Source organism: Schistocerca americana, chromosome 9, assembly GCF_021461395.2.
Source record: "Schistocerca americana isolate TAMUIC-IGC-003095 chromosome 9, iqSchAmer2.1, whole genome shotgun sequence".
In the NCBI taxonomy this organism is placed as follows: Eukaryota; Metazoa; Arthropoda; class Insecta; order Orthoptera; family Acrididae; genus Schistocerca; species Schistocerca americana.
Window position 1 is genome coordinate 24252861 of NC_060127.1, and position 25947 is coordinate 24278807.

Genomic DNA, 25947 nt, shown 5'->3' on the forward strand with positions numbered 1-25947 from the left:
TTACAATTTGCACAGAAACCAGATGGCAGTTATAAGAGTCGAGGGGCATGAAAGGGAAGCAGTGGCTGGGAAGAGAGTGAGACGCCGATGCCATTCAATCTTTATATTGAGCTAGCAATAAAGGAAACAAAAGAAAAGTTCGGAGTAGGTATTAAAATCCATGGAGAAGAAATAAAAACTTTGAGGTTCGCCGATGACATTGTAATTCTGTCAGAAACAGCAAAGGACTTGGAAGAGCAGTTGAATGGAATGGACATTGTATTGAAAGGAGGGTATAAGATGAACATCAACAAAAGCAAAACAAGGATAATGGAATGTAGTCGAATTAAGTCGGGAGATGCTGAGGGAATTAGATTAGGAAATGAGATGCTTAAAGTAGTAAAGGAATTTTGCTATTTTGGGAGCAAAATAACTGATGATGGTCGAAGTAGCGAGGATATCAAATGTAGACTGGCAATGGCAAGGAAAGCGTTTGTGAAGAAGAGAAATTTGTTAACATCGAGTATAGATTTAAGTGTCAGGAAGTCGTTTCTGAAAGTATTTGTGTGGAGTGTAGCCATGTATGGAAGTGAGACGTGGACGATAAATAGTTGAGACAAAAAGAGAATAGAAGGTTTCGAAATGTGGTGCTAGAGAAGAATGCTGAAGATTAGATGGGTAGATCACATAACTAATGAGGAGGTATTGAATAGAATTGGGGAGAAGAGAAGTTTGTGGCACAACTTGACCAGAAGAAGGGATCGGTTGGTAGGATATGTTCTTAGGCATCAAGGGATCACCAATTTAGTACTGGAGGACAGCGTGGAGGCTAAAATTCGTAGAGGGAGACCAAGAGATGAATACACTAAGCAGATTCAGAAGGATGTAGGCTGCAGTAGGTACTGGGAGATGAAGCAGCGTGCACAGGATAGAGTAGCATGGAGAGCTGCATCAAACCAGTCTCAGGACTGAAGACCACAACAACAACAACCATGACTTTTGCCAACTCAGTCTTAAAAAAAAAAAAAAAAAAAAAAATCTTTCTTAACATTCTACATCTTTATCCTTCATGTCTACATATTTATTTCTCAACGTAGTCCCTCTAGCAACAAACTCATTTCTCCCAACGAGAGATTAATTTTTTTGGTACCGTTACTGTAGAATGTCTGACTTTGGTGACAGAGCCACGTCCTCACCTCTGCTTGTACTGCTTAATCACTATCAAATTGAAGTGCTGAAGGTACTCTTTAAGTTTTGGAAACACATGCGAAACAGATGGGGCCAAGTCAGCACTATATGGAGGATGATCTATGACAGTCGATCCAAGACGTCGGATCCAACGCTCGTGTGTTGTCATGCTGAAGATGTCGGTGCTCCTTGTGTGGACCAAGTTTTCTCCTGTTAGATACTCAATTAGAGCTCGCTGTTTATCACGCAGCGACGTACTTACGTTAGACACCGCCATGTTGCAATTAATAAAATATTCCGGGATATTATGCCGTGGTCGGAGGGATTTCACTTCCGCGAAATTCCGCACAGTGGCGTGACGTCATATGGTTTGAATACGCGAACGTAACGGGTCGCTGTCGACTGCCGTCGTCCGATGTTGCTGTCTTCCCATGGTGGAAGACTGGTGGACATCTTCGTCAGCAGCGAAATCCAAATTTCATTCAATTTCATGCCCTCTTCCTTCCTATTGAAATTCGTCTCCAAGCACAGAGGAGCCGTGTTATCCATCTAGCCCAAGGAGATTAAAATCACCTGATGGAATGGATTCTAAAATAACTTAACCTCCATGATCCAGTCAAATAGCTGAAGAAGGAGACGGGGCGCATTCTGAACAAGCTGTCGATCGATGCTATCGTGCAATCTCTGACGACGGAGTTTGGCGGTCGTTATAGGTGCCACTGTAAACGCACAACTAGCAGAGCAGCCAACAGAAAATGTGCTATTTCCCGTGGGCCGTCCTGTAAAAAGGAAAAAAATATCCCACGCGCCCTGTTATTACACTGAAGAACGAAAGAAACTGGTACGCCTGCCTAATATCGCGAGCAAGCACAAGTGCCGCAACACGACGTGGCATGGACTCGACTAATGTCTGAAGTAGTGCTGGAAGGAACTGACACCATGAATCCTACAGAGCTATCCATAAATCCGTAAGAGTACTAAGGGTTGGAGAGCTCTTCTGAACAGCACGTAGCAATGGATCCCAAATATGCTGAATAATGTGCATGTCTGGGGAGTTTGGTAGCCAGGGGACGTGTTTAAACTCAGAAGGGTGTTCCAGGAGCCACTCTGTAGCAATCCCGTACGTGTCGAGTGTTGCATTGCCCTGCTGGAATTGCCAAGTCTATCGGAATGCACGATGGACATGAATGGATGCTGGTAATCAGACAGGCTGCTTACGTACGTGTCACCTGTCAGAGACGTATCTAGACGAATCAGTTCCAGTTGCACAAGATCGACACCATTATAGAGCCAGCTTGAACAATTCGCTGATGACATGCAGGGTCCGTGGATTCATAAGGTTGTCTCCATACCCGTACACGTCCATCCGTTCTATACAAATTGAAACGAGACTCTTCCGACCAGGCAACATGTTTCCAGTCATCAACAGTCCATTGTCGGTGCAGAGGGGTCCTGGTGAGGCATAAAGCTTTGTGTCGTGCAAGGGTACAAGAGAAGGCCTTTGGCTCGGAAAGCCCATATCGATGATGGTTTCGTTTGGTTCGCATGCTGACACCAGTGGACGACCAAGAATTGAAATCTGCAGCAATTTGCGGAAGGGTTGCACTTCTGGCACTTTGAACGATTCTCTTCAGTCTCCATTGGTCCCGTTCTTGCAGAATCTTGTTCCGGCCGCAGCGTTGTTGGAGATTTGGCGTTTTACCGAATTCCTGTTATTCACGGTACACCCGTGAAATAGTCGTAAAGGGAAATTCCCCATTTCATCGTTATCTCGGAGATGCTGTGTCCCATCGCTCGTGCACCACCACGTTAAAACTCACTTAAATCTTGGCAACCTGCCACTGTAGCAGCAGTAACCGATCTAATAAGTGCTCCAGACATTTGTTGTCTTATACAAGCGTTACAGACCCCAGCAATGTATTCTGCCTATTTATATATCTCTGTATCTGGATACGCGTGCCTATACCAGTTTCTTTGGCGCATCAGTTTAATACCGTTCTCTTCAATATATTGATTTCTAATACATCTCGTACGGAAGCTCAACTAAAAGTCCCACCGAATATTGTCCTTTAATTCCGGGACACCTCGTTCGGTGTCCAGAGAACCCCGAGCTAATTTTCTCAAATCACGTGCTCTATAGCGTAGCATAAGCTCACACAAAATATTAAAAAAAAAAATGGGTCTTAACAAAGTCACAGCTTCTGTATCCTCAATTCAATCATGTTCCCAGATAGATATGAAATAAAGTTTATTGGGATATGAGGACTGCACCCCATACATTTCCTCTGCTCCCCTCTCTCTCTCCATCTTGTTCTCCTCCTCTATCAAATCCACCCTTTTCTCTCTGCATCTCTTCCTCCCCACACTCTCTATCCATCATCTTCTCTTCCCTTTTCGTCTACAACTCCTCCCTCTCTATCCCCCTTCTGTATGTCCACCTACTCCCCCCCTCTGATTCCGTCACTACCTTACTTGCGATTAGTCTTACGTCGCCATTGCACTTAAAATCGCTCCCTAAGCACAGGTCTACTCACACAAATTTTGTGGAACCTCCATTCCCTTTCTCTGTCCATCTCTTCGAGCCCTCTCCCTGTTCATCTCCTCCTCTCCCCTTCTCCTCATCCCACTCTTTCTGTCCGTCTCCTGCTCCCCGTCTACCATCTCAGAGGTTGTATAATAATTACAGGGTTTATAAATTTGAAAGCATCCAGCTAGAAGTGCAGTTTAAAAAAATTAAATTAAAATTTGCCATTATTTGCTTCGGATTTCTTCCTGATGAATGTTCACTTGGCTGGTACAGACTTCTTGCTGGGTCCTCACTTTGTAATCCACGTTGATTTGGTATACCAAGAGAATTTTTTTTTCTTTACTGTACTTCAATTCCCCATTAGGAGCGGGCTGGCAGCAGCATGTGCGCTGCTCTTCAGCTGAAAGACATTAATTATACAATAGAAGACTTTTAAAATTACAAAGGAGAAAATACGGCGCACATAAACATAAAAAGGGGGAACATAATGGAAGAGAACAGACAAAAAGGGGGCGACTGTAAAATGGAGATAAAAACCTTAAAAAAGTGTTGCACACAGAAAAACCTCACACTGGGACAAAGAACACAAGGCGAAATATGGCTGGAGCATTTAAGTAGCGACGGATGGCGTAGCACATAACGATCACCGACAGTAACACTACGTACAAGTCCAGCACACAACTAAAATCACAGCTCTGGACGCACAGGAGAACAGCACCAAACACAACACTGACTTAGCACACTGAAGACGATGAGCAAACACAGAATCTGCCAGGGGCATGGAGATGAGGAGGAAGGGAAGAAGGGAGAGAGGGAGGGGTGGAGAGGGAGAGATGGGTGGGATGGGGAGGGAAGGACGTGGGAGGGACACAGGAGAGGGTGCAGGGACTCTGGGGGGGGGGGGGGGGGGGGGGGAAGGGAAGAAAATCCGCTCTGGGAGAAGGAGGGGAGAGAAAAACGACTGCTTCTTGATTTCTCAAAAACATAGATGAAATGGTCTTCAGGTTAATATTGTGGTGTCACCGCCAGACACCACACTTGCTAGGTGGCAGCTTTAAATCGGCCGCGGTCCGTTAGTATACGTCGGACCCGCGTGTCGCCACTATCAGTGATCGCAAACCGAGCGCCGCCACACGGCAGGTCTAGAGAGACGTCCTAGCACTCGCCCCAGTTGTACAGCCGACTTTGCTAGTGATGGTTCACTGACTACATACGCTCTCATTTGCCGAGACGACAGTTTAGCATAGCCTTCAGCTACGTCATTTGCTACGACCTAGCAAGGCGCCATATTCAGTTACTAACAGATAATATTGTGAATCACGTACCGTCAAGAGCGACGTTCATCATTAATGGATTAAAGTTAAGTATCAAACTAATTACGTCCGCTTTCTGAATTCTCATTCCTTGTCATGTTCCAGACCTCACGTCAGTATAGTTCTTCCCTGCTCACGCCAGCCTGCGTGAGCTAAAACGCGTGCATTTCGGCCTCCTTCAGCCAACACTACAAATATGACACGAAACGTTGCTACAACTCTTATGGTTATATTTCTGTCCGATGCAACTGCCATTTACGAGGATTGTCCAGAAAGTAATGCAGTGCATTTTTTTTCTCAGCCGAAAAATGCGCTACGAATGCGAAACGTTACGTACGTATTATTTTCAGTCTCCTGAGTGAGCGCGCCAAGTTTCCGTCACTTCCGACAGACAGCGTAGCTGCAGGACAGTTTCAAAATGGCGTCTGCAGGTGATGTACGTTACAGGCAACGTGCCGTCATTGAATTTCTCCCAACAGAGAAAGAAACTGTGGGGAATATTCACAAACGCTTGTTCAAAGTCTGTGGAGCATCTGCTGTCGACAGAAGTACAGTTAATCGCTGGGCACGGAGGGTGAGGTCTTCAGAAGGCGGTTCGGCAGAGCTCCACGATTTGCAGTGGTCGGGGAGACCATCCACGGGTGTCACACTAGCCCCCTCGGACTTCCACTTGTTTCGGCCAGCAAAGGTTGCCATTCTTGGAAGACATTTTGAGGACGATGAGGAGGTGATTCACCGCCACCAGGACAAGGATTGGTATCGTCACGGCACACACTCCCTTGTTTCGCGCTGGAGGAAGGCTATAGAACGGGATGGAGACTATGTGGGAAAATAAAGTGTGTAGATAAAACACCATTCTTTCGTGTGTGTAATTCTCATTATGTTCAATAAAGAATTGTTGAAGAAAAAATGCAGTGCATTATCTTCTGGGCAACCATCGTATTTCTACTACACATTTTGAACTTACCAAATTTATGCACTTGCGCTATGCGAGCGACGACCTAGGTCGCCAATTGTTCCTGCACCTCCTGCATCTTTATGATCAGTATCCTATGGACACATCGTCTTGCAAAATGAAAACAGCTCTGATCCTAAAGTGGCACGCATACAGACTGGAGTTACTGGTACACAAAGATAACACTCGAAATTCAGTTAGACAGTTACTTTCCAAATAACTACAGTATGTTCATCATTCTCGGTGAGTGAGTACTCCTGGTTGTTCCACATGTCCTTGATGAATATGCTGTGGCCACGTCCGTCTTCCAGAGAGACAAGAGTCAGGTTCACATTGCTTCATTAATACGTGCCATGTTGACGAATGAAATGACTAGAAATTAAAATTGCAAAACACTCATTTATTCAACAACACAGTACTCAACTTCAGCAGACCGCTTTATATGACTCGTAGTCTGCGTCAGTCACCTTCAGGGACTAAGTCCAGATCGGTGAACTCCAACGTCTCCTTTCCCATTTTACAAAGAGTACTCTACAGCATTCGCCCCTTACCTAGCTTACCTAGCATTTGTCGTGAAGCTCTCGCCCAGCACAAAGTCCCAAGCGACTGGAAAAAAGCGCAGCTGACTCCAGTGTATAAGAAACGTAAAAGAAAGGTCCCACAACATTATACACCAATATCCCTAACTTCGGACTGCTGCAGAGTCTTCAGTCTGGAACCGCGCGACCGCTACGGTCACAGGTTCTAATCCTGCCTCGGGCGTGGATGTGTGTGATTTCCTTAGGTTTTCCTTAGGCTAGTTAGGTTTAAGTAGTTCTAAGTTCTAGGGAACTGATCACTTCAGATGTTAAGTCCCATAGTGCTCAGAGCCATTTATTTTGCTGCAGAGTCCTTAAACATATTCTCAATTCGTATGTAATAAACTTTCTTAACACTGAGACGCTTATGCCCACGAATCAGCACGGCTTTAGAAAGCATCGCTCCTGCTAAACTCAGCTTGTCCTTTTCTCACAGATACACTGCGAGCTATGGATGAAGGGCAACAGGCACAGTCCATGTTTCTAGATTTCGGGAAAGCATTTGACAAGGTGCCACATTGCAGGCTGTTCAAGAAGGTGAGAGTATATGCAATAAGGTCACAGATATATGAGTGGCTCGAAGACTTCTTAAGTAATAGAACCCAGCATGTTGTCTTCGACAGCGAATGTTCATCAGAGACGAGAGTATCGTCAGGAATGGTCCAGGGAAGTGTGATAGGACCGCTATTATTGTCTGTATACAGAAATGATTTGGCGGACAGGATGGGCAGCAATCTGCCGTTGTTTACTGACGATACTGTGTTGTACGGTATGGTGTCGAAGTTATGTAGGAAGGTAGAAGACGACTTAGATAAAATGACAGCTAGCGCTAGATTTGGAAATAAGTTAAAGCGAAAGAGAAGGAAGAACAAACCTGTAAGGTTCCGTTACAGTATTACTAATGTTGTGCTTGACGCAGTCAAGTCGTTTAAATATATGGGCGTGACGTTACAAAGCGACATGAAAAGGAACGAGCATGTGAGAAGTGTTGTAGGAAAGGTGAACGGTCGACTTCCGTTTATCGGGAGAATTTTGGGAAACAGTAGTTCATCTGTAAAGGAGGCCGCATGTAGGACGCTGCTGCGACTCCTTCTTGAATACTGCTCGAGTCTTTGGGATCCGTACCAGGTCGGATTGAAGGAAGACATCGAAGCGATTCAAAGGCGGGTTGCTAGATTTGCTACCGGTGGGTTCGAACAACATGAAAGTGTTACAGAGATGCTTCGTGAACCCAATTGGGAATCCTTGAAGAGAAGACGACGTTCTTTTCGTGAAACACTACTGAGAAAATGTATCGTGCCGGCATTTGAAGATGACTCTCGAACGATTCTATTGCCGTCAACATACAGTCCGTGTAAGGACCACGAAGATAAATTAGGGCTCATATGGAGGCACATACGAGGGTTGTCCAGAAAGTAAGTTCTGATCGGTTGCTACACGGAAACCACAGTGAAAATCAGAAACATTTTATTTGCAGAGTTAGCTACACTTTCCACATACTTCTCTACATAATCGCTGCTCCAACTTAGACATTTGTCGGAGCACTAAACCAAATTTTCAACAGCATCATCATAGAAGGTGCTTTTCGATCATTCTCTACGCTGGTCTATAGTGCGTAGCTTGCGCCCAGGTGTTGTCTTCGTATCCAGCGTTTCATGTGAACAGAGATGATACTCAGGATGAGCCAATTAAGGCTGTGTTGTGGGTGATCGAACACTTCCCATCGAAAAGGCTGCAGGAGCGTCTTCACTGCCCCTGCAGAGTGCGGCTGAGAATTGCCATGAAGAAGGAAGTGCGTGGCAGTTGTGTTAGGTGGGCTGCATTCATTAAGGCGAAGCCTCTCAGCGGGCCCTCCTACTTGGCGGGAGACATCGTTGTTGTAGGCACCTTTACTCGCTCCCAACTGAAAAGAGCGCCTTGATGCGATCGAAAGTCATACGAGAGACGCTAACCAATCCATCTGTGCAAAGCTTCATCGGGTTTTCACTGTGGTGTCCATTTCGCGACCGATCGGAACTTACTTTCTGGATAACCCTCGTAGACAGTTGGTTTTGCCTCGCTCTGTTTGCGTGTGGAAGAGGAAAGAAAATGACAAGTGGTGGTACAGGTTACCCTCCGCCACGCTCCGTAGGTAGCTTGCGGAGTATCTGTGCAGATGTAAGCACTTTTCTGTGACGGTGTCGTGCGTTGATGATTAGCGGTTGATTCCAAGTCGGATTCGTTGTCGGCATGCTGATGAGCTGGAGCTATAGCTGCGATTGCGACTAGAATTGGAGCAGGAACTCTGCTGGTTAAGCCATGGAGTCTGGCTTGTATCCTGATGCGCAGCATTGCGAAGCTCCGCACTATTTGCTAAACATGCCCCGAGAAGCGTAACGTAACAACAGCTGCAGTATGCCGCTAGAATTTAGTGTGCGGTCTCGCTCCGTCTGTCTGGAACCTTGCATTATTGGCGGGACGTCTATCTTGCAAGACTCGCGACATTCGGTCAGTCTGGTATATCGACTGGCTGCAAAACCGCACGATCTTAACGTCACATAATTTTTCGGTCTATTTACGTAGAACAGCAGGCGATACACAGCAGTCAAATGGTTCAAATGGCTCTGAGCACTATGGGACTTAACATCTATGGTCATCAGTCCCCTAGAACTTAGAACTACTTAAACCTAACTAACCTAAGGACAGCACACAACACCCAGCCATCACGAGGCAGAGAAAATCCCTGCCCCGCCGGGAATCGAACCCGGGAACCCGGGCGTGGGAAGCGAGAACGCTACCGCACGACCACGAGATGCGGGCATACACAGCAGTCAAAATGCCCTTAATTCGGTACATTTGTGGGACATAATCATCAACGAGTGGTTTCAGCTTGATAAAGCGTACCTAAGGAAACTTGTGGCCTCGCCGAATTTAAATTAGTTATCAAATCCGGAGGGGGTACTAAACACTATTAACGAGATGTCTTCTGGAAGAGGCGAATTTTTTAATGAGTTTGCTTTCACAACGAATGTTTTATACAGATTGACGGCTCTGTTTACGACCTCATTACATTTTTAATTACCATGTAACATCTGGTTTTTTTTGCCTTTATTGGCTCCCCTTGTCGTAGGTTCGAGTCCTCCCTTGGTCATGGGTGTGTGTGTTGTCCTTAGTGTCACTTAGTTTAAGTTAGATTAAGTAGTGTGTACGGTGACCTTAGCAGTTTGGTCCCATAGGAACTTACCGCAAATTTTTCCAAAAATTTTGGCCTATGTTTTGAGCGAACTGGTACAACGAAAAGCGAATTTCAGGAAACACGATATCATACCATCGATAGGTATCCTGATTTGCACTAATAATGAAATATATGTCACCAATTAACAAAATGGATTTTTCTTTTAAAGTAAGAATACAGTGACGTGAAATGTTTTATAACAAGTTCAAGATGTGCGTTGTTTTATTGCATGTAATTTCGAGCTGTCACCTAGTCATTGTGATGTAGGAAATTTGTTTGAGCTAGGATTGCTGTGCCTATGCCATTAGTGCCAGTTTTGTTTAGTGCCGCATTGTGTGGCACCAGATTCGGCAATTATCCTTAATTTATGAGCATGAGCGTAGGTAACTCTCGGACGGTACTTGCAGCCCGTTTTCCCCACTCGTTATTTATTCTCTTTATTGAGTAATTGAAACAGCTAACTGTTCGTGTAACCCTCTCAAACACAGCTTTTAATGAGATTTTGGCTTCCTTGTTTGACTTTTTCGACAAAAATTTAAACAAATGAAACCAAATGGTTCCAGAGACGTTTTCAAGTCTCAGACATCTATGGTGTATATATGCAGACTGGAGCGACGAACGAAAATTTGTATCAAGGTGGAATAACAAGCCGGGTCTGTTCTCCGTTCCTCACCAGGCAGATGCGCTAACCACTAACCACTACACCATCCTGGCACAGCCGCTCTGGACAACTGCACGAACTACTCCCAGTCCAAGTTCCCGTTCACACCTCAGCCTGCCTGGTATTCCCCTGAACTCCACCAGTACTGGGGGCGGAGTACCAATCGGGCTGAGGCGTGCATGAGAATCAATTGAAGGCATCAAGTCTGAAAATGAAGCCGTAATAATACTTTGGCACTTTATTTTACAGGTACGTCTTGATCACTCAAACTTTCACACTTCACTATTACCAGTTTCGGCTATTGCTATTTCCAGAAGTGTTACAAACAAAAACAGGATTTAACCAACTAAGTTCAGTTTGCTGACGCTAAATCTATAAAAGCTCTGGGGCTACATAAGAAAGATAAGTGTTTACAGAATCAGCAGCCGTGCATACAAGCCATACATATCACTAAATATTTTGATGTAGTATCAACTTCAAACTAAACATGTAAATACATAGTAAGTGCTGGCGATATTCAGAATGCCTCTGGTATTTAAGCGAAAGAACAGAGGCCAGCAGAAATCACTATAACTGGGCTACATGATTAACCAGTATCGCAATTGTAATGGTTAAAATGTGGTATGCGTAGTCAGTAATTAAAATTACTTCACATGGCAAAACGAGCGTCTCATAATAAAACATGTACTGACATACTTCAAGTGGAATTGGATCCATAGTTAAAATGCACATAAAAAGTGCAAATACTAATAATGTGAAGCTTCTAGCCTGCCAGGGTAAAACATACAGTTGTACGAAGCAAGTATAAAAGGTATAAGATTAAAAACACCTATAAAATAAAATCTTCCAGCCTGACAGATCAATTACCTTAAACGTAATTGTAAAGTAATTAACGAAGCAGTGACTATTAATTAAAAATTAAAAATCGATAGTCGATTAAACATCTGGAGTGTGGTCTCAATGGCGACAAGCCGTGGCTTCTCTGTTTGACGTTCTTGTTTTCTTGCGGCGGAACTTGCGGAGGAGGGCCCAGTCTCCTCGCCGGCGGCGGCCGGCGCACACGACCGCACGCCAATCCGCTGGGACGCTCGACGCTGCTCAACTGGTCAAACCAGTAGTTTTCTGAATAAGCAGTCAGGTTAAACTCATTCTGTTCGTTCAGCGCGCGGCCCCTTCCGCCGGAGGTTCGAGTCCTGCCTCGGGCATGGTGGTGTGTTTTGTTCGTAGCATAAGTTAGTTTCTTCTTCTTTTAGTGTTCAACCCTGAGGTTGGTTTGCAGCGGAGCGCCATTCCTCTCTTCTGCCTTCCTCTTCATTTCCACGTACAGGGTGTTTCAAAAATGACCGGTATATTTGAAACGGCAATAAAAACTAAACGAGCAGCGATAGAAATACACCGTTTGTTGCAATATGCCTGGGACAACAGTACATTTTCAGGCGGACAAACTTTCGAAATTACAGTAGTTACAATTTTCAACAACAGATGGCGCTGCAAGTGATGTGAAAGATATAGAAGACAACGCAGTCTGTGGGTGCGCCATTCTGTACGTCGTCTTTCTGCTGTAAGCGTGTGCTGTTCACAACGTGCAAGTGTGCTGTAGACAACGTGGTTTATTCCTTAGAACAGAGGATTTTTCTGGTGTTGGAATTCCACCGCCTAGAACACAGTGTTGTTGCAACAAGACGAAGTTTTCAACGGAGGTTTAATGTAACCAAAGGACCGAAAAGCGATACAATAAAGGATCTGTTTGAAAAATTTCAGCGGACTGGGAACGTGACGGATGAACGTGCTGGAAAGGTAGGGCGACCGCGTACGGCAACCACAGAGGGCAACGCGCAGCTAGTGCAGCAGGTGATCCGACAGCGGCCTCGGGTTTCCGTTCGCCGTGTTGCAGCTGCGGTCCAAATGACGCCAACGTCCACGTATCGTCTCATGCACCAGAGTTTACACCTCTATCCGTACAAAATTCAAATGCGGCAACCCCTCAGCGCCGCTACCATTGCTGCACGAGAGACATTCGCTAACGATATAGTGCACAGGATTGATGACGGCGATATGCATGTGGGCAGCATTTGGTTTACTGACGAAGCTTATTTTTACCTGGACGGCTTCGTCAATAAACAGAACTGGCGCATATGGGGAACCGAAAAGCCCCATGTTGCAGTCCCATCGTCCCTGCATCCTCAAAAAGTACTGGTCTGGCCCGCCATTTCTTCCAAAGGAATCATTGGCCCATTTTTCAGATCCGAAACGATTACTGCATCACGCTATCTGGACATTCTTCGTGAATTTGTGGCGGTACAAACTGCCTTAGACGACACTGCGAACACCTCATGGTTTATGCAAGATGGTGCCCGGCCACATCGCACGGCCGACGTCTTTAATTTCCTGAATGAATATTTCGATGATCGTGTGATTGCTTTGGGCTATCCGAAACATACAGGAGGCGGCGTGGATTGGCCTCCCTATTCGCCAGACATGAACCCCTGTGACTTCTTTCTGTGGGGACACTTGAAAGACCAGGTGTACTGCCAGAATCCAGAAACAATTGAACAGCTGAAGCAGTACATCTCATCTGCATGTGACGCCATTCCGCCAGACACGTTGTCAAAGGTTTCGGGTAATTTCATTCAGAGACTACGCCATATTATTGCTACGCATGGTGGATATGTGGAAAATATCGTACTATAGAGTTTCCCAGACCGCAGCGCCATCTGTTGTTGAAAATTGTAACTACTGTGATTTCGAAAGTTTGTCTGCCTGAAAATGTACTGTTGTCCCAAGCATATTGCAACAAACGGTGTATTTCTATCGCTGCTCGTTTAGTTTTTATTGCCGTTTCAAATATACCGGTCATTTTTGAAACACCCTGTATGTGTTACATCCAACGTCATTCATGATCTGTTGCATGTATGATATCCTTGGTCGCCACCGCCGATTCCTTCCCTCAATAGCTCCTTCTGCTATTGTTCCAGTGATGTTGTTGTGTTGTAGTATGTGCACTACAAGTTTGTCTCTTCTTGTTTGGATGTGCCTCCACAGAGATCTGGTTTCCTGTACTCTTCTAAGCACCTCTTCATTTGTTACTTTGTCTCTCCAGCTGATCTTCATCATCCTTCTATAGCGCCACATCCCCAGGGCCTCTAGCCGTCTTCTCTCTTCTCTTCCAATTGTCCAAGTTTCACATCCGTATAGGGCTACACTCCAAATGAAACCTTTCATGATACGTTTCCTTATTTTCACACTGATGTTGCTGGTGAGTGAGTTCCTTCTCCGATTAAATTCAATTTTGGTCTTTTGTATTCTGGTCGCAATTTCTTTCCGGCTTCTACCATATCTTGTGATTTTGCTTCCCAGGTCAGTAAATTTCTCTATCACTTCCAGCTCCTCTCTTCCAATTCTCATTCTCAGAGGTTCATATTCTGCTCCTGTATTGTATACCATCACTTTAGTCTTTTTCTTGTTTATTCTCATTCCATACTGACTGAATAGAATTTTTTCCATTGTTCTGAGGACTTCCTCTAGATCTTTTGTCTCCGTGACTATAGCAATATCATCTGCATAAGGTAGCATGTCTATCTTCTGCCCATTAATTTTGATCCACAACACAGTGGTTTCTCGGACTTGGTCTATAGCTTGCTGGATGTAAGCGTTGAATATAAGAGGAGAGAGAGTACATCCTTGCCCTACCCCTTTTCTAATATTTGCTTCTTGTTCATGGTGACAGTTCCTAATCACTGGCACCTCATTCTTATAGAAGCTGAGTATCACACGGATGTCTTTGTACTTTGTTCCACTTTTCCTCAGCACTCTGAACATCTCTTGCCAGATAACGTTATCAAATGCCTTTTCCAGATCTACAGAGGCAATATAAGTTGGTTTATTTTTCCGTAATTGCTTTTCGACAACGAGTCTCAGAGCCAGAATCGCCTCTCTTGTTCCCAATCCCCTTCTGAAACCAAACTGATCTTCACTCAGCATATCCTCCACCTTCTCTTCAATGCTCCTCAGAACTATTTTTATGAGAATTTTTGATGCATGTGATATTAGACTTAGAGTTCGGTACTGTTCGCATTTTGTAGCTGCTGCCTTCTTTGGTATAGGAACAATGACACATTTCTAGAAGTCTGTCGGTATCTCTCCTGTGTTACAGATGGACCTAATAAGTTTAAGCAGCATCATTTTCATGCTGTCACCAGCGTTCTTTATTAGTTCTGCAGGGATGTCATCAATACCCGTTGCTTTGTTGTCCCTTGGTTTTTTTGGAGCTCTGTCAAATTCTTCTTGCAGGATGTCATCTCCCTTGTAATCTTCGTCTGGTTGCTCTTCTCTTCCTATTAATTCCTCTGAAAGAGGTGTTCCGGCATACAACTCCTCTACGTATTCTTTCCATCTCTTCACCATGTCTTCACCAAACAGCATTTTCCCCTCTTTATCTTCTATTGTGCCTGAGACTTTTGTTTTAAGTTTGTTAAAAAATTGATTTGCTGTTCTGTAGGCTAAATCAGTCCTTCCGTTTTGCATATTATCTTCCACTTCTCTGCACATTTCTTCAAGAAAATTTTCTTTTGCTTTCCTAGCATCTCTATTAACTAACTACCTTAGTCTTCTGTATTCAGCCTTCCTTTGTTCATCAGTTGCATTTTTCTATATTCTCCTGTTTTCTATAAGCTCAATAATATCTGCTGTAATCCATTTCCTCTTGTTTTTGGCTTCAGTTCTTCCAACTATCTTTTCTGCTGCTTTGTATATAGCAGGTTTAATTTCATCCCAGTCTTCATTTACTCCACCATGTTGAAAATTCTTAGCTAGGTTGTCTGTTTCATGAGCATAGCGCTTTGCCAGTCCCTCAGTTTTTCTAGATCCCATTTAAGTTTTACTGGCTTTTTCTCTAGTTAAGTTAAGTTAGTTTAAGTAGTGTATAAGTGTAGGGACCGATGACCTAAGCTGTTTGGTCCCTTAGGAATTCACACACATTTGAACATTTGTTCGTTCAGCAGTAATTCCAGTTGCCGTTTTCTGTGTACATAAATCTCCATTTCCTTGAGTAGGTTCAGTAGATGCCCCTTTGGCGCCCTATTCAACACTTTCATATTATTCTCAATGTTTCCTGCCGAATGTTTTGTCTCTGCCTCAATGTGTACCGAAAGTGCTCTTATTTTTATACTGGATTTTACACAATTGTATGTTTTACTTTTCCAAGCTAGGAGCTTCACATTATTAGGATTTGCACTTTTATGTGGATTTTAAGTATGGATCTAATTCCACCTATAGTACGTTAGTACATGTTTTACTGTCAGGGGCTCGTTTGTCATGTGAAGCAATTTTAATTAATGACTGAGCACACTGATTTTTAACCATTAAATTTGTGATACTGGTTAATAACGTTTTCTAGCTGTAGTGCCCTCTGCTAGCTTCAGTTTTTGTATAAACACCTGACGCATTCTGATCTTCACCACGGTTATTATGTACCTTGATGTTTAGTTTGACGTTGATACTACATCAAGATATTTTGTGGTATGTATGGCTTGTATACACGGCTGTTAATAATGTTTAGTTTGCCACGCGGGGTAGCCGCGCCATCAGGGGCGCCTTGTCATGGTCCGAGCGGCTCCCCCCATCGGAGGTTCGAGTCCTCCCTCGGGCATGGGTGTGTGTGTGTGTGTGTGTGTGTGTGTGTGTGTGTGTGTGTGTGTGTGTATGTGTCGTCATTAGCGTAATGTGTAACCTTAGGGACCGATGACCTCAGCAGTTTCGTCCCATAAGACCTTACCACAAATTTCCAAATGTCCATGTGTAGTTTGACGTTCATACTACATCAGGATATTTTGTGGTATGTTTGGCTTGTATGCATGGCTGTTAATCATGTAAACACTTTTATCTTTCTCATGTAGCACCAGGACTTTTGTAGATTTAGCGTCAGCAAACTGAACTTTTTGTTTACACCCTATTTCTGTTTGTAGCACATCTGAAGCTGGCAGTAGACGAAACTGGTAATAGGGAAGTGTAAAAGTTTGAGTGATCAAGACGGATCTGTAAAGTAAAATGCCAAAATATGATAACGGATTCCTTCTCAGACTTTGTCTTCAATTGATTCTCATGCGCACCTCAGCCCACTTTGTATCCCCCGGCCCCTATTACTATTCGTGTTCAGGGGGAATACCAAGTCGGCTGAAGTGTGAGGTGTGAACGAGAAATTGGAGGGGGGGGGGGGGGGGGGAGTGTAGTTGTGCAGAGCCACTACGGTCACAGGTTCGAATCCTGTCTAGGGCATGGATGTTTGTGATGTCCTTAGGTTGGTTAGGTTTAAGTAGTTCTAAGTTCTTGGCGACTGATGACCTCAGAAGTTAAGTCCCATAGTGCTCAGAGCCAAGCCAATTGGCTGTGGGGCCCACCCATTCAGAACTGCAGGGTGGACTCAGCCAGTGCTCAGAACGAGAAAGCGTCTATGTGCAGGTGCCACGTTATTTTGCTTGATCTGCAATCACTCTGATGCACACATTCCACTTTGCAGGCTTCGGCGATGGTAGTCATCACCGCCGAGGGCTACGTGCGCCCCGTGGAGGTGGGGGTGTACTACGAGTCGCTGTGCCCCTGCTGCCAGTCCTTCATCACGGGTCAGCTGGCGTCCGCCTACACAGAGGCGCCCGAGCTGATCAACCTCACCCTGGTCCCGTACGGAAACGCACAGGTGAGTAAACCGTTTGCTGCGTGCACCTATCCTGCCCATAGGTACCTCTGATTGTCGAACCTGAGGAAGGAGATTCGGTTCCACATAGCATCACGAGCATGGTTCTCGCTCTTACTTGCATGAGTAACTCAAATAATTAGGCAGACCTAGGTCCAGGCCGTCGGGTGATGCTGAGGGAATTAGATTAGGAAATGAGACACTTAAAGTAGTAAAGGAGTTTTGCTATTTGGGGAGAAAAATAACTGATGATAGTCGAAGTAGAGAGGATATAAAATGTAGACTCGCAATGGCAAGGAAAGCGTTTCTGAAGAAGAAAAATTTGTTAACGTCGCGTATAGATTTGAATGTCAGGCCGGCCGCGGTGGCTGTGCGGTTCTAGGCGCTTCAGTCCGGAACCGCGGGACTGCTACGGTCGCAGGTTCGAATCCTGCCTCGGGCATGGATGTGTGTGATGTCCTTAGGTTAGTTAGGTTTAAGTAGTTCTAAGTTCTAGGGGACTGATGACCTAAGATGTTAAGTCCCATAGTGCTCAGAGCCATTTAAATGTCAGGAAGTCGTTTCTGAAAGTATTTGTACGGAGTGTAGCCATGTATGGAAATGAAACGTGGGCGATAAATAGTTTAGACAAGAAGAGAATAGCTTTCGAAATGTGGTGCTACAGAAAAATGCTGAAGATTAGATGGGTAGATCACATAACTCTTAAGGAGGTATTGAATAGAATTGGGGAGAAGAGGAGCTTGTGGCACAACTTGACTAGAAGAAGGGATCGGTTGGTAGGACATGTTCTGAGACATCGAGGGATCACCAATTTAGTATTTGAGGGCAGCGTGGAGGGTAAAAATCGTAGAGGGAGACCAAGAGATGAATACACTAAGCAGATTCAGAAGGATGTAGGTTGCAGTAGGTACTGGGAGATGAAGAAGCTTGCACAGGATAGAGTAGCATGGAGAGCTGCATCAAACCAGTCTCAGGACTGAAGACCACAACAACAACAACAGGTCCAGGGGTTCGCTTCTTGGGGGAGCGGGGTTGGGGGTGGTTGATTTTGTAGCTGCCTCTTCTTCCCCCTCCTCCCCTCTCTAGAAACCCATCAGTCTAGTGACACAGCTGGTCTGGTACCCAGCTGGTCTGGTACGCTCTTATTTTGATCATTATGCGGCAGTGGGAACTGTACTGAAAGCCGTCCAGAAATCAAGGAATACGGCATCAACCTGAGAGGATGTTACTGCTTTCTGGATCTCGTGGGAAAATAGAGAGAACTACCACATGATTGTCGTATTCAGAACCCATGTTGATTCTTGCCAAGATTCTCAGTTGCCATAAATTTTACATTATGTGAGCATACAGATTATTCCATAATCATACAACAGATCGACGTCAGAAACAAGACCTACAGTTTTGCCCGTCTGTTTGATGACTCTTCGTGGAAACGGGAAGGACCTGTGTTGTTGTTTTTTTAATTTTTTTTTCACCACTAGGAACGCTTTACCTCTCCAGCGGCGTGCAGTAGGGTAGAGTCTAGTACCTAGAGAATAGTGTAACTAGGAACACACGATGTTTTTTGGTCGGTAGTTCACTCGAGTGACGGATTTTAGAATCACATGGAGTAATATCCAATAAAGACACCATAAGCAGTTTCCGTCGTCTTCAGCAGTTTTTGTTGTTTTCAGACATGAGATTGACTTTAGCGCAACATTTGTACATCTTTCCTGTTTTACACGTTTAAGCCCTATACAGGGTGAAAAGTATTTAAACCGACAAACTCTGGGAGGTTGTAGGGGACATCAATACAAATGTTCTTCCCTAATGTCATTTTTTCCTATAAGGAGTATTTAAACCGCTAGAGGAAGATTTCTCTGGCGACAAATTAATTAAACCAACAAAACCGTCCAGAGGGGACATATCTGGGAATCGAGCAGGCCGTGGTACAGGACCACCTCTACCAATCCACGTTTCTGGGAACCGTCGGTCCAGGAATCGACGCACACGACGACTGAAATGTGCCGGCGCCCCGTCATGTCGGAACCACATGCGTTGTCTTGTAGGGAGCGGGACGTTTTCCAGCAATTCTGGCGAGAAAATTGTAATAGTGCCTGCCATTTAATGGCCTAGGTAGCAGATACGGCCCACTTAAACAGTCCCCAACAACACCGACCCACACGTTAACGAAGACCCGCACTTGATGAGCGCTAGTAACTGTGGCATGTGGGTTATCCTCACTTCAAACATGCGAATTGTGCATGTTGAAGACTCCACCACGCCCGGACGTTGCTTCATCGGTAAACAACACAGAGGATGGAAATGTAGGATGCATTTCACACTGTTCCAAGAACACTACGAAAACTGTGCTCTTGGTGGATAACCAACTGGTTCCAGGTTGTGGACACGCTGTAAGTGAAATGGACGTAACAATTGTTCTCGAAGGACTGTTCTTACATTCGTCTGATTCGTCCCCATGTTACGTGCAGCTGCACGAGTGCTGATTGAAGGATCCCGCTCCACATGCTGCAAGACAGCTTCCTCAAACTGCAGCGTTCTTACCGTGCGACGGCGTCCCTGTCCAGGTAATCTGCTAAATGACCCGGTCTCACGCAGACGTTGGTACACAGCAGCAAAGGTCGTATGATGCGGGATGCGGCGATTAGGATATTGTTGTTGATAAACCCGCTGTGCAGCTCGTCCGTTGTGGTGCGCTACGTAGTACGCACCAAGCATGTCAGTGTACTCACTCCAGGAGTATCGCTCCATTAGTAAACAGAGACAGTGGACTACTACACTGGTGGACAGCAGTTGCCTACAACTGCAGAGCGTAATACGCCCTCTACAACTGAATATCGTAATACGGCCTCTAACAACTGAAGAGCGTAATACGGCCTCCACCGGTTTTTCCTCATAGGAAAAAATGATATTAGGGAAAAATATTTGTTTTGATGTCCTCTAAAACCTCCCAGAGTTTGTCGGTTTAAATGCTTTTCGCCCTGTATTATGTATTAAAACTATTCTGAACATTTTTTAATCCTCCATGCACAGAATTTTACCGATAGTGGAACGCTATACTTTTCGAACTACCGAATAATACTGTACTCTGTACATCTTGTACCTTGAAACAAAAGAAGGTCTTTAATCATGAAATGTGTGATATTTGCTAGTGATCTGAGTTTCTTTAAGTCTTATCTGTTTAACTTGTATCGAAAATGGACATTTGTGTTACTTTCCAATATCTTCCGTTTGAAAACGTATTTGATTGCAATTTGAACTGCATTTTAACCATTTGAATCTGATTCTGCATTTCCTGGTTCAGCGCTTGTTCGTCCACTAATATTTTGAATATCTGTTGTGACGGCTCATGGGCATCACAGTCTGTCCAACCATAGTCAACTGCAGTGGGCATGATCGAGTCCAAGTCGTCACTTTGATTTAGAAGACTTAGCACCTCATCTTTTGTAAACGGGCACTAACGCCGTGTAATTTTTGTCCGATAATGAGGAAAGCACACCACACCAACTAGATAATGTTGCGATACCAATGACCTCTAAACAGAATTCAGTATTCAATAAGTCGTTCGGGTAATTCCCAGTATTCCAACAATTAGATCGCATATACTTCTGCAACAATCATCTCCGACTCTCTGACCGTATAGTAGACGTTATACATATCTATGTCCGCCCCCGGTAGCTGAGTGGTCAGCGTGGCAGACTGTCAATCCTAAGGGCCCGGGTTCGATTCTCGGCTGGGTCGGAGATTTTCTCCGCTCAGGGGCTGGGTGTTGTCTAGTCCTAATCATCATCATTTCATCCCCATCGACGCGCACGTCGCCGAAGTGGCGTCAAATCGAAAGACCTGCACCAGGCGAACGGTCTACTCGACGGGAGGCCCTAGCCACACGACATTTCATTTTACATATCTATATAACTGTGGCAGGGAACAGCTGTAAATATTTTTCATAGCAAGTCGTATATATACGCCTGGAGCACTGAAACAGATTTGGAAACACAGGGTGTTTCCGTAAGAGTGTGCAGAAATTTAACAGGACGTATAGGATGCTCTGCTGAATAATTTGAGGTAGGGAACCCAGAGTTGGAGAAGACAGCTTAAGGAGGTAATAGGAATAAAATCACAGTACTATGTACTTTTTCACTTACATTAGTTACAGTTAACTGAAAATACCATCATTGACACAATGAACGTACCATTTGTACTGTATCTTACAAAATGTTCTGAAACCGACCGTCATCAACCTTAATGCAAGCGAACAAGATTCTGACACACCCTGGTGTGCTTCGAATTACACCACAGACAGCTGCAATTCTGGCAACTAATTCTATCTCTGTATTCACTGGGATCTCATACACAAGTGACTTTAGATTTTAGATATCCCCATAGAAAATAATCAAGGATCTTCAGGTCAGGTGACCTCGCAGGCCATGGAATAGGACCCCCCGCCCCCCCCCCCCCCCCCCCCCCCCCGCCAATCCAGTGACCAGGAAATACTTACTAGTAATCAAACTCATCTTCCTCGTTTCATTGCAGGAAATAAGGAATGCACATGTAAATGAATAGCACAGTACAAGTAAACTTGTACACATGTTAGTTGTAAATAAGGTGGAAAATAGTAATGCTAGACAAAGCGATAGACGAGTTAGTTCTATATTTCCTTAAGCTTGAGTCTCCGAACCCCAGGCCCCCTACCTACAATTGTTCAGTGGAGCATTATCCTCTTAAATTTTTGCACGCACTTACGGAAACATCCGGCTATAGAAGCGCACGCGAGTCCATAGCAGGATATCACCTTCTTCACTATATGCCAAGTTACAGCAACAGCATTCCGAAATCGGGCCTCCACACCCAGCACACACCTACTTCAATCAATGCCCGACACCGAAGCGCTTATCCACGCGAACTTGCCACTTAACAATATATACTCGTATAACTCCGGAAACGAGTCTCCTTTATACATATACTCAGGAAAATCATTTACTGTGGCAAATATTACATACAAAGCTGCCATATCTCATAGTGTAACAACGTTTCATAGGGCTACGTGAATGTGTAAATGAAAGGAATGCTGTTTATTTCTGTCGTGTCCACCGACCTTCGGGAAGTGAGCCTTTCTGTTGTTCCTTTCTTGTTAGTGGAGGCTCTTTCCCTTTTTCTCTCAACTTACTGTGGTTTTCCGCTTCTACCTGAGTATTCGGGAACCGTGTCGAATTTGCCATCGAATGACAGCCTGAGAATAAATGCCTCCAACTAACTGCAGTGTTCCCCAAAGTAAGTCAAACCGCAAGTCCATTCACTTTGGCCAGGAATACTAAAAGTATCCTTTGTTAAAACAGAGCTCATAGTTTCTTTGAGACTTTTAGATTTCATTCTACTCTATTCTCCAAAAGTTAGCTAAGAAACTTGGAAACTTACATATGCGACAACACAAGTGCTTTACTTTTTTGGGGAGGAGGGGAGGGGAGGAGAGGAAGGTTGGTTGGTTGGTTGATTCTAGAGAGGGGACCAAACAGAAAGGTCATCGGTCCCATCGGATTAGGGATGGATGGGGAAGGAAGCGGCCGTGCCCTTCCTAAGGAACCATCCCGACATTTCCCTGAAGCGATTCAGGGAAATCATGGAAAACCTAAACCAGGCTGGCCGGACGCGAGTTTGAACCGCCGTCCTCCCGAGCGTGAGTCCAGTGTGCTGACCACTGCGCCAGCTCGCTCGGTTGGGAGAAAGGTCATGAACAGCTTGACTCCCCTGCCTCCTTGCTTATAAGCCTGACCCAAGGAACGAGAATCCATTCTGCGAAGCCTCCAAAGACGTACCCAATCCTTCTAAGAGGCATGAATCGAACAGTTGGTTGAAACGTTAATTGAACGACGTTAACTATTGGGATATCAGGGAAGACGGATGTAGTAACACACCAGGAAGGAACCAAATTTGAGTCAATAATTGGAATACACTGGCTGAGAAAAAAGTAAGGCAGGCTCCCAGAAGAACAGGAGGAAATGAAATGAAACTTCACGTGTTGAGAGGGTATATGACGTTAATTTGTTGATTAGAAATCAAGCCAAATTTACAAACAACTTAGTAGTATGAGCACACTTATCGGTATAGCGTTGCAAACCCTCTGGTCTGGATGAATGCAATGATTCGGTTGGGAGTGGTGTCATGAAGTTGTATGCTTTCCTGAAGTAAGCTGGCCAACAACTGTTGTAAGTCTCTGTATGTCCGTCATTCCGCAGATGGTCGCGAGACCTCGGCTGTTCAGTGCTGATACCTTTCAGACGTCTAAATTTCCAAATTGTTATTTTATTGGGCTACCAGTTTCGGAAATATATTACGCCATCTTCAGGCCTCCTGACCGACATGTAGGAAGATTCCCAACTTTCTAGTCGAAACAGAGGCCGGCGTTCAAAGACTGATATCCGCAGAGTTTTGATGTTTGAAGTGATCACTGTCTCAAAAATCTATAGATACCAGTCTCCGAACACTGGGCCCTATTTCGACTGGAGCAGAGGTTGGAATCTTCCTGCATGTTGGTCAGGGGGCCAGAACATGGCGTAATAAATCGCCAAAACTGGCAGCCCAATAAAATAACAATTTGGAAATTTAGACGGCTGAAAGGGGTTTGATCTGACATACTGTTGATATCCTGGGTACTGGAATTGGAACGGAGCTGACATCCCAGCTGGTCGCACACATGTTCTATTGGCGACAGATCTGGGGATCTTGCTGGCCACTGGAGTGCCTCAACAGCTCGCAGGCAGCTCATAGAGACGCATGCCATATCTGAACGAGCGTTGTCCTGTTGAAAAATGCTTCGAAGATAATACTGTCACATGAGAGGTGGCGCAGGACGTCTGTGACGTACTGTTGTACTGTCTATCATTACCAACCGTGACCTGATGTCATACCAGACAGCTTTCAACACCATTACTCCGGGAGTAAGGCTGGGTATATACGCGAAGGTTTTTCACTCTCAGAAAGCTTTTTCGGGAAATAAGTGTCGAGTAAACAGCGCCGACTGTCCTCTCGCTCGCAGTGTCCGAGAGTGGGCAAGGTCTCAGCCGCGCTTTGCGGGTTTACACATCCCATGTAGACGGCAATTCCCATCTCTCGAGAGCTGCTTGCGGTACCTCTCAGACAACTGTACTGGCATTGCAGGGAGAGCTCAGAATGCCGAGCAGCTGTATTGCATCCACAATTTGCGCCGTGTTTTACATTTTTTACGCTACCACATCTTGGTAATACACTCATATTTAGGGAAAAAAAACACTTTGAACGACTAGAGATTCACAGGACATGCACATTAATATGTTCTCCAGAAATGATCAGCACTGCAGTCACCTGAGTTCAGCATGTCTTGTTGCCTAGTAGCCACTGGGTCTGCCATGGGCCCTGATAACATGTTCCATGCGTGACGGCGTCGACTCGTATAAGGCTCGAACCGCATCCTGTGGAATAGCCATCCATGCTGCATTCACTTCCTTCCAAAATTCATCCATGATGGTTGGCATTGGGTCACATCGATGCACCAGGCATTTCACCATATCCCACACATTTTTTAATTGGCGACAAGTCTGGTGATCTGGAGGGCCAGAGCAATAGGCTGACATCCAGTGACACCAAGAAAGCACGTGTTCATGCAGCAACATGTGGTGGTGCATTGTCTTGCTGAAAAATGGCGTTGGGGTTGTTGTGCAGAAAGGGTATGGCCACAGGCCGCAGGATGTCATTCATATAGATCACCCTGGTCACAGTGCCCTGGGCACGCACCAACTGTGATTTGTGGTTGTACTCCATAGCACCCCACACCATAAGGCCCCGAATTGGCGCTGTATGTCTTGTGCAAATGTAGTCACTGTGATACCGCTCCCCCGTCTGCGGCGAACTAAAATGCGGCCATTATTTTGAAACAGAACCTGGATTAGTGCGAATACACTATCTGATACCATTCCCGTCACCAGCGACGTCGTTCCATACACCATTGCCGTCTAGCGTGTTTCCACACGATCGTCACAAGTGGGTAGAGAAGTGGATGACGCGCAAGTAACCCATGCCGCAATAAACAGCAATGGACTGTCACCCCCGATAATTTACGATGTGTTACAAAACTAAAAACTAAACCCCTCCTGAACAGGCCATGAAGGTCCAACCTTCTGGAACCGTGCGGCCGCTACGGTCGCAGGTTCGAATCCTGCCTCGGGCATGGATGTGTGTGATGTCCTTAGGTTAGTTAGGTTTAAGTAGTTCTAAGTTCTAGGGGACTGATGACCTTAGAAGTTAAGTCCCATAGTGCTCAGAGCCATTTGAACCATTTGAAGGTCCAACCGCGCCGACCGGCCGCTGAGTCATCCTCAGTCCATAGGCGTCACTGGATGCGGATATGGAGGAGCACGTAGTCAGCACACAGCTCCTCTGGTCATGTGTCAGTTTCCGAGACTGGAGCCGTTACTTCTTAATCAAGCAGCTCCTCAGTTTGCCTCACAAGGGCTGAGTGCACCCCGCTTGCCAACAGCGCTCGGCACATCGGATGGTCACCCATCCAAGTGCTAGCCCAGCCTGATAGCGCTTAACTTCGGTGATCTGACGGGAACCGGTGTTACCACTGCGGCAAGGCTGTTGGCCTTACAATGTGTTACATCGTTCCACTATTGCGCCAGAACCGACGAGGACGCAGATCTATCCTGCAATGCCATTCGGATGAGGTGTCGATCTTCTCGGGGGGTGATCTGTTTGGTGCGACCTGACCCATCTCGTGTTGTTCTATCGCCTTCTGTGAACCATTTTGCACACACCCATTGCAGTGCCTAAACAATTCGTACCACGAGCAGTAGTTTTCCGGATGGATGC

General features: G+C 45.2%; 1 protein-coding gene and 1 pseudogene across 1 annotated transcript in view; one reads left to right on the plus strand and one right to left on the minus strand.

The window, feature by feature from the left end:
* Positions 1–25947, plus strand: part of LOC124551112 (gamma-interferon-inducible lysosomal thiol reductase-like) — a 67113-nt gene that overhangs the window by 6438 nt on the left and 34728 nt on the right. Inside the window, exon 2 of the mRNA XM_047126051.1 lies at positions 16930–17106. Within this exon, the coding sequence (XP_046982007.1) occupies positions 16930–17106 (177 nt within the window). The remainder of the gene's footprint in view (positions 1–16929; positions 17107–25947) is intronic.
* On the minus strand, positions 25604–25721 carry LOC124551393 (annotated as a pseudogene).